At 49.2% G+C, this 12255-nt stretch overlaps 1 protein-coding gene across 3 annotated transcripts in view; it reads left to right on the forward strand.

Moving 5' to 3' along the window:
- The window catches only part of ZER1 (zyg-11 related cell cycle regulator), a 42301-nt gene that overhangs the window by 15865 nt on the left and 14181 nt on the right, over positions 1-12255 (forward strand). For 2 of the 3 annotated variants that reach the window (XM_053560184.1, XM_053560195.1), the window contains exons 2-8: positions 4494-4745; positions 5991-6141; positions 6390-6826; positions 7117-7293; positions 8569-8683; positions 8848-8994; positions 9289-9462. In XM_053560184.1, coding sequence (XP_053416159.1) covers positions 4588-4745; positions 5991-6141; positions 6390-6826; positions 7117-7293; positions 8569-8683; positions 8848-8994; positions 9289-9462 — 1359 coding nt within the window. In that variant the 5' untranslated portion in view covers positions 4494-4587. The remainder of the gene's footprint in view (positions 1-4493; positions 4746-5990; positions 6142-6389; positions 6827-7116; positions 7294-8568; positions 8684-8847; positions 8995-9288; positions 9463-12255) is intronic. The other variant, XM_053560203.1, reaches the window with a different exon arrangement.

Below are 12255 nucleotides of genomic sequence, written 5' to 3' on the forward strand. Positions count from 1 at the left end.
AAAAAAAGAAAGAAAAGAAAGAAACTTATTCTACCTTTGACATTTACATCTATCATCTAACTCAAATTAATTTTTGCATATTCATAAACAGATATTTCTTCACTTCAGTGTGTATCAGTTATGGTTAGCTTTCTTTTCTTTTCTTTTTTTTGATAATGAGTCTTACAGCTCAGGGCCCATAGCACAGTGGTTACCACGCCAGCCACATATACCAAGGCTGGTGGGTTCAGAAACCGCCCCAGGCCAGCTTTACAACAATGACAACTGCAACAAAAAATAGCCGGATGTTGTGGCGGGCTCCTGTAGTTCCAGCTACTTGGGAGGCTGAGGCAAGAGAATTGCTTAAGCCCAAGAGTTTGAGGTTGCTGTGAGCTGTGACGCCGTGGCACTCTACCGAGGGTGATATAGTGAGACTCTGTCTCAAAAAACGAAATTGCGTCTTACTCTGTTGCCCAGCCTAGGGTGCAGTGGTGTCATCATAGGTCATTGCAGCCTCTAGCTCCTGGGGGCTCAACTGATCTTCCTATCTCAGCTGTTCCAGTAACTGGGACTATAGGTTCAAGCCAACATGCCCAGCTAATGTTTTTTTCTTTTTTCTTTTTTTTTTTTTTCAGAGAGTCTCACTCTGTCACCCTGGGTAGAGTGCAGCGGCTTCCTAAAAGCTTACGGCAACCTCAAAGTCTTGGACTGAAGTGATTCTTTTGCCTCAGCCTCCCTAATAGCTGGGACTACAAGTGTTAGCCATTTTTAGAGACAGAGTCTCACTCTGCCTCAGGCTGGTCTCAAACTCATGAGTTTAGGCAATCCACCCACTTCAGCCTTCCAGAGTGTTAAGACTACAGGTGTGCACCACTGTGCCTGGCCTGTCCATCTTACTTGTTATGGCCATCCTAGTCGGTGTGGAGCAGTTTCCTATCGTGACATCTCCCTGATGATTGACATTCAGCATTTTTTCATGTGCTTGTTGGCCACTTAGGAGTCTTCTTTGGAGAAATTCAGAGTTAGGATTTGCAAATATTTTCTCCCATTCCATGGGTTGTCTTTATTTATTTATTTTTTTGAGAGTCTCACTTTGTCACCCTTGGTAGAATGCCGTGGCGTCATAGCTCACAGTAACCTCCTACTCTTAAGCTTAAGTGATTCTCTTGCCTTGGCCTCCCAAATAGCTGGGACTACAGGTGCCACAGTGCCCAGCTGTTTATTTATTTATTTATTTATTTTTTTTTTTTAGACAGAGTCTCACCTGTCACCCTTGGTAGAGTGCGTGGTATTACAGCTCACAGCAACCTCAAACTCTTTGGGCTTAAATGATTCTCTTGCCTCCGCCTCCTAAGTAGCTGGGACTACAGGCGCCCACCACAACACCCAGCCATTTTTTTGGTTGTAGTTGTCATTGTTCTTTGGCAGGCCCAGGCTGGGTTCGAACCCACCATCCTCAGTGCATGTGGTTGGCGCCATAACCACTGTGCTATGGGCGCCGCCCCCAGCTATGTTTTTAGAAATGAGGTCTTGCTCTAGGTCCAGCTGGTCTCAAACCTGTGAGCTCAATCCACTGCCTTGGCCTCCCAGAGTGCTAGGATTACACGCATGAGCCATCACATCTAGCCTTTTATGTTTTTTTTTCTTTTATGTTTTTTATAGAGACAGGGTCTCACTATTGCCTGTCCTGGTTTTGAAGTCCTGGCCTGAAGCGATCCTCTTGCCTGCGCTTCCCAAAGTGCTAGGATTACAGGCTTGAGCCATCGAGCCAGGCTGGTTAGCACCTTTTGAACCCTATTTAAAAAATCTTTACCTGCCCCCTAGGTCATCAAGATAGTAGGAGCCTTCACTTTTTTAAATAAGGATTTTTTTTTTTTTTTTTGAGAGAGAGAGTCTCACTTTGTCACCCTGGGTACAGTACTGTGGTGTCATAGCTAACAGCAATCTCAAACTCTTGGGCATAAGCTATTCTCTTGCCTCAGCTTCCTAGTAGCTGGGACTACAGGTGCCTGCCACAATGCCCAGCTATTTTTAGAAACGAGGTCTCACTCTGGCTCAGGGTGCTTTCAAACTTGTGAGCTCAGGCAATCCACCTGCCTTGGCCTCACAGAGTGCTGGGATTATAGGCATGAGCCCCCATGCCCAGCCTAAATAAGGATTTTATTGAGATACATTATTATTCACATGTCTTGTCAGTAACCCATTTAAATTGTACAATAAAAAAAATTTTTTTTTTGAGACAGAGCCTCAAGCTATCGCCCTGCGTAGATATCACAGCTCACAGCAACCTTCAACTCCTGGGCTCAAAATAAAATGATTTTTATTTATTTATTTATTTATTTTCTTTGATACAGAATCTCACTCTGTGGCCCTGAGTAGAGTGCTATGGCATCATAGCTCACAGCAACCTCAAACTCCTGGGCTCAAGTGATCCTCTTGCCTTAGCCTCCCAAGTAGCTGGGAACACAGGCACTTGCCACAATGGCCAGCTAGTTTTTCTATTTTTAGTAGAGGTGAGGTCTGGCTCTTGCTCGGGCTGGTCTTGAACTCCTGAGCTCAGGTGATCCACCTGCCTAAGCCTCCCAGAGTGCTAGGACAAGAGGTGTGAGCCACCCCACCTAGCCAATAAATAGAATAGTCCAAGAGTGTGTGCTCATCATCACAATCAATTTTAGAACATTCTATCACCCTAAAAAGAAACTTGATCTCCTTTTGTAGTCACTCCTCACTTCCCCCAACCACCAAGCCACTTCTGTCTCTGTAGATTTGCCTATTCTGACTGGACATTTTATATAAATGGAATCATATAACATGACTTTTTGTAACTAGTTTCACGTAACATAATGTTTTCAAGATCCAGCATTATGGTACATATAATACTCAGCATTGTATGACTGAATAACATTCCATTGCATGGATACACCACATTTCGTTTATCTATCAGTTGGATATTTGGATTGTGTACACTTTTATTTATTTATTTTTTATTTATTTTTTTTTGTAGAGACAGAGTCTCACTTTATGGCCCTCAGTAGAGTGCTGTGGCGTCACACAGCTCACAGCAACCTCCAACTCCTGGGCTTAAGCCATTCTCTTGCCTCAGCCTCCCGAGTAGCTGGGACTACAGGCGCCCGCCACAATGCCTGGCTATTTTTTGGTTGCAGTTTGGCCGGGGCCGGGTTTGAACCCGCCACCCTCGGTATATGGGGCCGGCGCCTTACCGACTGAGTCACAGGCGCCGACCGGATTGTGTACACTTTTTAACTATTACAAATAATGCTGCAATGAACATTCATGCCCAAGTTTCTATGTGATCAGGTTTTTTCTTTTCCCTCAGGAGGAAGGAACCATCATTTTTTGTTTGTTTGTTTGTTTGTAGTAAGACTCTGTCTCACTTTCTTGCCCTCGGTACAGTGCCGTGGTGTCACACCTCACGGCAACCTCCAACTCCTGGGCTTAGGCGATTCTCCTGCCTCAGCCTCCCGAGTAGCTGGGACTACAGGCGCCCACCACAACGCCCGGCTATTTTTGTTGTTGTTGTTGTTGTTGTTGCAGTTTGGCTGGGGCCGGGTTTGAACCCGCCACCCTTGGTATATGGGGCTGGCGCCCTACCCACTGAGCCACAGGTGCCGCCCTGTTTGTTTGTTTTGTGACAGTCTCACTTTGTCGCCATTAATAGAGTGCTATGGTGTCAGAGTGCACAGCAACCTCAAACTCTTGGGCTTAAGCGATTCTCTGCCTTAGCCTCCTTGGGGAAGCTGGGACTACAGGTGCCTGCCACAATGCCTGGCTATTTTTAGAGATGAGATCTTGGATTTGCTCAGGCTGGTTATTGAACCTGTGAGCTCAGGTATCCACCTGCCTCGACCATGGAGCCATCATTATTTATTTATTTATTTATTTTGGAGACAGAGCCTCAAGCTGTCGCCCTGAGTAGAGTGCCATGGTGTCACAGCTCACAGAAACCTCCAACTCCTGGGCTTTAGTGATTCTCTTGCCTCACCCTCCCAAGTAGGTGGGACTACAGGCGCCCGCTACAACGCCCAGCTATTTTTTGTTTTTTTTTGGTTGTAGTTGTCATTGTTGTTTGGCAGGCGCAGGCTGTATTCAAACCCGCCAGCTCTGGTGTATGTGGCTGGTGCCTTAGCCGCTTGAGCTACAGGCACCAAGCCAAGCCAAGCTACACTAATAGTGTAGCTATTAGGGTTATGGGAAGCAGATCGTAAAAGTCCCTATCATCTCCATCCATGCATTGGGTCCCCAACACATACATGTCTGCCCACCCTAAAGCAAAGAAATGGTTGAACAAGGCCCATGTTCTTTGCAGGTCAAATGAACAGATCGTGACACAGCAGAAAGGAGCAGAGACGGAGTCAGGAGTCTTGGGCCTGGCCCTACTAAGCTGCTAATTTGAGAGATTTCTACGGCCTCAGTTTCCCTGTTCAAAGGGTGGATATGAGACAGCCAATGGCTCTCGCCCTTATGTGTTGCTCAGCTTCTTTCTCATTCCCCAGGCTCCAGCTCTGCCAATGATCTTGTGAGGATTGGGGACTTGTTATCGCCCCCTGGGGTCCTTATCCTGGAGTGGCCCACCTGCCTGCCCCCAGCATGGCATCCGACACTCCTGAATCCCTGATGGCCCTCTGTACTGACTTCTGCTTGCGCAACCTGGATGGCACCCTGGGCTACCTGCTGGACAAGGAGAGTTTGCGGCTACATCCAGATATCTTCTTGCCCAGCGAGATCTGTGACCAGCTCGTCAATGAGTGAGCAAGGCCCAAGCTGGGGGTAGAAGCAAGGGTCTTAGCATAGCATGTGTGGAGAGATTGGGACTGTGTATGATCGTGGGGGGGGCGCTGTGGGTACTAGTGTGTGTGCACATGGATATCCGTGGGTGCGAGAGAAGAGTGGCGTGTCCATAACCTCAAAGGTATATATGTGTGCATGTAAGTATGTGTATGGAGGGTGGGCATGTGAAGGAATGGGTGTGTGTACACATTCAGGCTTATGTAGACATAAGGTGTGTTTGAGTGTGAAACTGCATGTGTGCATTTAGGGATATAGTGGTGTAAAAGTCTGCATATAAATGAGGGAGTTATATGCTGTTTCTACATGCACTTGTGTGTGTGCATGTTCATGCACTCACCTGTGAACCAGCTGAGCATGGACACATGTGGGTCCACATGCCAGTGCCACAATACTTGATCCATGAGCAGGGATGGAATCATCCAGAGGATCTTTATGTGGCCTCTCTGAGGGACTCCCACTGCTAGGGGTGCTTGGAATCTGCCTTCACCCGATTCTGGGAGTTTGGTCCAGATGCCCCAAAGGGAAATTATTAGCCCAAACAAGTGCACAGGAAAGCAGCAGCCTGTGTGGGACCCGAGGGAAGAGCTGGATTGTCCCCTTAGTATTTACTGTGAGTTAGGCACTAGGTTGAACGTTGCAGATAAGAGTTATGTCTATTTTACAGATGAAGAAATTGAGGTCCAGGGAAGTTCAGTTACTTTTGTGAAGTTGCCCAGATTGGGAGTAGCCAGGATTTAGATTCCAGAGTGTTTGAATCCAAAACCTTTTCCACCAGACCAGGATTTCTGCACAAATTAGTACCTCAGTAGGGCTTGCCTGTTTCAAAGGGTTCCAGGAGGGGCTTAAAGAAAGTGATGTGTGAGGTGTGTGACTATGGGGGTGGGGCTGCTGCTGCAGTGTGCGTGGAGGGCGTGGGCATGTGCATTTGGAGAGGAGGCATCAATGTCCATGTTTGTCCTGGTAGTGTCGAGGCTTCCAGGGGGGAAGAGCTCAGGATTTGCTATTGATAAGAGGCTTTGAATCCCAGGAGTTACCTGGAGAGCTACCTTTAGACTCTTCCTCCCTGGGTACCCTTAATCTCACCTGTAGTGTAATCAGGATCCAACCAGATACTACCAGGAGGAGGAGAAGGCTTCAGGGAGGGGAGGGCTTGTGCTTTGAAGGGAAACCCTTCCTCTGAGCCAGGTCTTCTTCTCTCCCAGGTATGTGGAGCTGGTCAACGCTGCCTGCAACTTTGAGCCACACGAGAGCTTCTTCAGCCTCTTCTCAGACCCTCGCAGCACCCGTCTCACCCGCATCCACCTCCGTGAAGACCTGGTACAGGACCAGGACCTAGAAGCCATTCGCAAGCAGGTGAGAGCTGCTCACCAGGGCACCAGGGCACCAGGGCACCAGGGCTGGCCAGATCGAGTCTGGCCCAAGGGGGTCAAACACTGAGAGGGGCAGGGCTGTTGGCCTCCCACACACCCCTCCCAAAGCCTCTCCAGTGCTTTCCCCAGCTGTGCAACCCCCCTTCCCAGCCCTCCTGGAGCCCAGGGCAAGGCCTGGGGGGAGGAGGGCAGTGGCAACAGTGATAATGATGGTGCTGTGACTGCTACCAGGACCTGGTGGAGCTGTACCTGACCAACTGCGAGAAGCTGTCCGCCAAGAGCCTGCAGACGCTGAGGAGCTTTAGCCACACCCTGGTGTCCTTAAGCCTCTTCGGCTGTGCCAACATTTTTTATGAGGAGGAGAACCCGGGGGGCTGTGAAGACGAGTGCCTCGTCAACCCCACTTGCCAGGTGCTGGTTAAGGACTTCACCTTCGAGGGTTTTAGCCGCCTCCGCTTCCTCAACTTGGGCCGAATGATCGATGGGGTCCCTGTGGAGTCCCTGCTGCGGCCGCTCAACTCTCTAGCTGCCTTGGACCTCTCAGGCATTCAGACAAGCGACGCTGCCTTTCTGACTCAGTGGAAAGACAGCCTGGTATCCCTTGTGCTCTACAACATGGACTTGTCAGATGACCACATCCGTGTCATTGTCCAGCTACACAAGCTGCGGTGAGCTGCTCACCAGGGCAGGGGTGGGCAGGGAAGTGGGTATTGTCAGTCCCACAGGGTTCAGAAGCCCCTGACCAGGCAGAGGGTAGGGGTGGAAGAGACTTTCCCATTCCTTAAACCTAGTATTTCAGCAGGATATGGGCTATTTAGGGTTTTTTCCCAGAATTTCCTGGAGCAGTTGTGACAGGCATGCACCCCCAACACTGCTAAGGACTAAAGGAACATGGGTCTCCAAGGCAGTCCCACCCTGTCCCCAGATCCTGACCCATGGTCTCTACCCCAATCTCCAGACACCTGGACATCTCCCGAGACCGCCTTTCCAGCTACTACAAGTTCAAACTGACTCGGAAGGTGCTGAGCCTCTTTGTGCAGAAGCTGGGGAACCTGATGTCCTTGGACATCTCTGGCCACATGATCCTGGAGAACTGCAGCATCTCCAAGATGGAAGAGGAAGCGGGGCAGACCAGGTAGGGGTCACCCTCCATGGTTGTTAGCAGGGAGTCATTCAACAAGCCTTTACCCAGTGCCACTCTGCCAAGTGCTGTGCTGGGCACTGGAGATTAAGAAACAAATCAGGCACTGCTCTCTCAGAGTCTATGAGCTGGTGGGGAGAGACAACTCATTATAAAGGCTGTGGTAGGGGAAGTACAGGGCTTGGGAGTTGCCCTGAGGATCAGAAAGGCAGAAGGAGGAGGAATGGCATCTGGACTGCCCTGAAAGCTCATTCTGAGTTTTCCAGATGAGGGGTATGATAGCATAGGGAACAGCATGTGCAAAGGCCAGAGGTGAACGCATAAGGATCCACCAAAATGACCAGACGCTCAGACCAGCCGGAGTACAGTATAGTGGGGAGGCTACTATGGTGAGGCTGGCAGCATTTGCTTGTCGGTGTTGCTGCAGGTAGGCCAGCTCCTAGGTGGGTTTGGTTGAAAGCTCCAATCAAACCCTACCAGCTGTGATGGCCTAACCCCGGCCATGCTTTATTAATGTTTAGGTGACGAGCTTGTCCCTTCATGATTGTTGGCAAAACCTAAAGGTTACATACCCTTACTAGAGGTTACAGATCCTTGCTAGAGGTTACACACCCTTACTAGAGGTTACATACCCTTACTAGAGGTTACACACCCTTACTAGAGGTTACACACCCTTACTAGAGGTTACAGATCCTTACTAGAGGTTACACACCCTTACTAGAGGTTACATACCCTTACTAGAGGTTACACACCCTTACTAGAGGTTACCGATCCTTACTAGAGGTTATAGATCCTTACTAGAATGGCAGATGGTATTTTCTAAAAATGGTGGCAATACACAACATCCCACATATTTCTCTACAACGTGACCATGACTCCTGTGCTTAAAAGGAATGAGGTTGGAGGACAGAACATCAAGGTTCGGTGCCCATAGCACAGTGGTTATGGTGCCAGCCACATATACCGAAGGTAGCAGGTTTGAACCTGGCCCAAGCCTGCTAAACAACGACAAAAAATAGCCAGACATTGTGGTGGGTGCCTGTAGTCCCAATCTACTTGGGAGGCTGAGGCATGAGACTCGCTTAAGCCCAAAGGGTTTGAGGTTGCTGTGAGCTGTGATGCCACGGCACTCTACCAAGGGCGACATAGTGAGACTGTCTCAAAAAAGAAAGAAGACAGAACATCGAGTAAATGGCTAGCCACCTCCAGGGGTAGGCCCAGTTCAGGCCTGGACCCCAAGCCACTGACCCCAGCACCCTCTTTCTCTAGCATCGAGCCTTCCAAGAGCAGCATCATGCCTTTCCGGGCTCTGAAGAGGCCACTGCAGTTCCTCGGGCTCTTTGAGACCTCCCTATGCCGCCTCACCCACATCCCAGCCTACAAAGTGAGAGGCAGGAGGCGGGGGTGGGGGCAACCATGGAGTCCTGGGAGAAGGGATGGGGCTGGCCTGGGAACCAAGGGTTAGCTCTGGAGCTAGAGACTAAGCTGGGATCTGGAATGCCATCTTCTGGCCCCTTCTGGATTGTTCTGAGCTTGTCTAATCCTCAGGTAAGTGGTGACAAAAATGAGGAGCAGGTGCTGAATGCCATCGAGGCTTACACAGAACACCGACCTGAGATCACTTCCCGAGCCATCAACCTCCTTTTTGACATTGCACGCATTGAGCGCTGCAACCAGCTGCTGCGGGCCCTGAAGGTCAGTCCATACCTGGGGCACTTGGTTCCTATCCAGCCCCACCTGGAGGGTGCTGAGCCTCCATGTCTCCAGAGACCCTGTCCCCAGATCACAGGCAGTTCTGGCTCCTGAACCCCACCCCTACCCCCACACACCTGAGTTGTTCAGCAAGGGCCTTGTTCACCAGCCCTGATCCCCACTCCTGCCTTGGTGGGCAGTACCGGCACAAGCCCAGCCTCTCACAGACCCCAGGCCCAGCCCTGCACAACTTTCACAGCACTTGCCAGCCCAGGCTCCTTCCCTGTCTTCATACAGCTGGTCATCACAGCCCTCAAGTGCCACAAGTATGACAAAAACATTCAAGTGACAGGCAGCGCTGCTCTCTTCTACCTGACCAATTCTGAGTACCGCTCAGAGCAGAGCGTCAAGCTGCGCCGGCAGGTCATCCAGGTGGTGCTGAATGGCATGGAATCCTACCAGGAGGTGACGGTGAGCCCCCTACCCGCTATGGCCCGCATGCTCTGGCCCAGCCACCCCCTGCCTGTGCCCTGTGCTGCCTCCCTCCCAGCTCCTCTGTCCCCAGCAGCACTCCCAGACACGTGGCACTCAGGGGCCCCAGCCCCACCCATAGTCCGTTACCCCAGATGTCCTCCACCCTCTTCCACCTGCTCCACATGAAGGCCGAGGGCTCTAGCCTCCTGCCTCTGGGCCTCTGCCCAGGCTGCCCCCTTAGCCCTTCTGCCCCATAACACTCTCTGGGGGGTATTTTTTCCAATAGCTGCTCTTGTTATACAAGTAATACAAAAATTTTACTATAGAAAAATTATAACTACAACTCGGCACGGTGGCTCTGGACTATAGTCCTAGTACTTCAGGAGGCTGAGGTGGGAGGATCGCTTAAAGCCAAGAGTTCAAGACCAGCCTGGGAGAACTCATTTCTACAAAAAAATAGAAAAATGAGCAGGTGTGGTGGCAGGCCTGTAGTCCCAGCTACTCAGAAGGCTAAGGTGGGAGGATTAATTAAGCCGAGGAGTTTGAGGTTGCAGCAAGCTGTCATGATACCACTGCACTCTAGCCCAGGTGACAGAGAGACTGTGTCTAAAAAAAAAAAAAATAAAGGAGGGGCGGCGCCTGTGGCTCAAGGAGTGGGGCGCCGGTCCCATATGCCGGAGGTGGCGGGTTCAAACCCAGCCCCGGCCAAAAGAAAAAAAAAAAAAAAAGGAAATTATAACTACAGATAGACAAAAATCCTCGCAGCCCCACCACCCAGAGATACGGGATACCAGTTGTTTGGATTGCAGCCTGTGCAGATGTACGCATGTTTAGAAAATGGAATCATTCATGCAAACTGCATACTATTTGCATAATGTGGACTTCAACACTAAAAATCACATGTGAATGTGAACATCTCTCATATCAGCAAATATATTTTTACAACAAAAATTTTAAAATAATTTTTCTTTTCTCATCATAAAAGTAAAATACCTAGTGGTAAAAAAAATCAAGCAATACAAGAATGCATTGGATAGAACGTGAAAATGGGTCGGACGTAGTGGTTCACACCTGTGATCCCAGCATTCTGGCCAAGGCGGGTAGATCACTTGTGATCACGGGTTCAAGACCAGCCTGAGCAAGAACAAGAACCTGTCTCTAAAAATAGCCGGGCGTTGTGGTGGGCGCCTGTAGTCCCAGCTACTTGGGAGGCTGAGGCAAGATAATCGCTTGAGCCTAAGAGTTTGAGGTTGCTGTGAGTTATGACACCACGGCACTCTACTGAGGGCGACAAAGTGAGACTCTATCTCAAAACAAAACAAAAAAAGGTAAAATATCTAGTGGTTTAAAAAAATTAAGTAATACAAGAATGCATTGGATAGAAAATGAAAGTTGACTGGACGCAGTAGCTCACACCTGTAATCCTAGCATACTGGGAGGCCAGTGTGGTGGATTGCTTGAGCTTAGGAGTTCAAGCAGCCAGCCTGAGCAACAGTGAAACTCCCATCTCTACTAAAAATGAAAAAATAGCTGGGCGTTGTGGCAGGAGCTTGTAGTCCCAGCCACTCAGGAGGCTAAGGGAAGAGGATCACTTAAGCCTAAGAGTTTGAGGTTGCTATGAGCTATGATGCCACGGCATTCTACCCAGGGTGACAGAGTGAGACCCTGTTTCAAAAAAATAAAAAGTGAAAGTCCTTCACAATCCTGTCTTTCCTCCCCCAGAAATAGTTGGTTGTTTTTTTTTTTTTGTAGAGACAGAGTCTCACTTTATGGCCCTGGGTAGAGTGCCGTGGCCTCACACAGCTCACAGCAACCTCCAACTCCTGGGCTTAAGTGATTCTCCTGCCTCAGCCTCCCGAGTAGCTGGGACTACAGGCACCGCCACAACACCCAGCTATTTTTTGGTTGCAGTTTGGCCGGGGCCAGGTTTGAACCCGCCACCCTCAGTATATGGGACCGGCGCCTTACCGACTGAGCCACAGGCGCCGCCTGAAATAGTTGGTTTTAACAGTTAAATTTCACGTTTGCTGACACCAGCATAATGTTCAGTGTCCACATCCAGGGAGAGGCTACTGTATTGTGGACAGGTGGCTAAGCCCCACACCAGAGGGGTTGCAGGTAAAGACCCTGTCCAGGGCAGGGCTGCAGTTGTTGAATCAGCCCCCTTGGATGGACGTGTAGGTTGCACTTTTATCTTTTATTCCTTAAGTAATGTTTTGCTATAAGTATACTTAAGTGATTATCCTTATACTACATTTCTTTTTTGTTTGTTTTTCTTTTGTATTTTTTTTTGTTTTTGGGCAGGGCTGGGTTTGAACCTACCACTCTTGGTACATGGGGCTGGCGCCTTACTCACTAAGCCACAGGCACCACCCCCTTTCCTTACAATACATTTCTAAAAGTAGAATTATAAGGGCCAGGTGCAGTTGGCTCACAACTTGTAATCCTAGCATACTGGGAGGCTGAGGCAGGTGGATTGCCTGAGCTCACTGGTTCAAGACCAACCTGAACAAGAGCGAGACCCCATCTCTAAAAATAGCCGGGCATTGTGGCAGGTGCCTGTAGTCCTACCTACTCAGGAGACTGAGGCAAGAGAATGGTTTTGAGCCCAAGAGTTTGAGATTGCTGTGAGCTATGATGCTACTGCACTCTACCAAAGGTGACAAAGTAAGACTTTATCTCAAAATAATTTTAAAAAGTAGAATTATAGAAGCAATACATATGTGTATTCTTTTCTTTTCTGTCTTTCTTTTTTTTTTTGAGACAGAGCCTCAAGCTGTCACCCTTGGT

The sequence above is a fragment of the Nycticebus coucang genome, chromosome 2 (genome assembly GCF_027406575.1).
Source record: "Nycticebus coucang isolate mNycCou1 chromosome 2, mNycCou1.pri, whole genome shotgun sequence".
Lineage (NCBI taxonomy): Eukaryota > Metazoa > Chordata > Mammalia > Primates > Lorisidae > Nycticebus > Nycticebus coucang.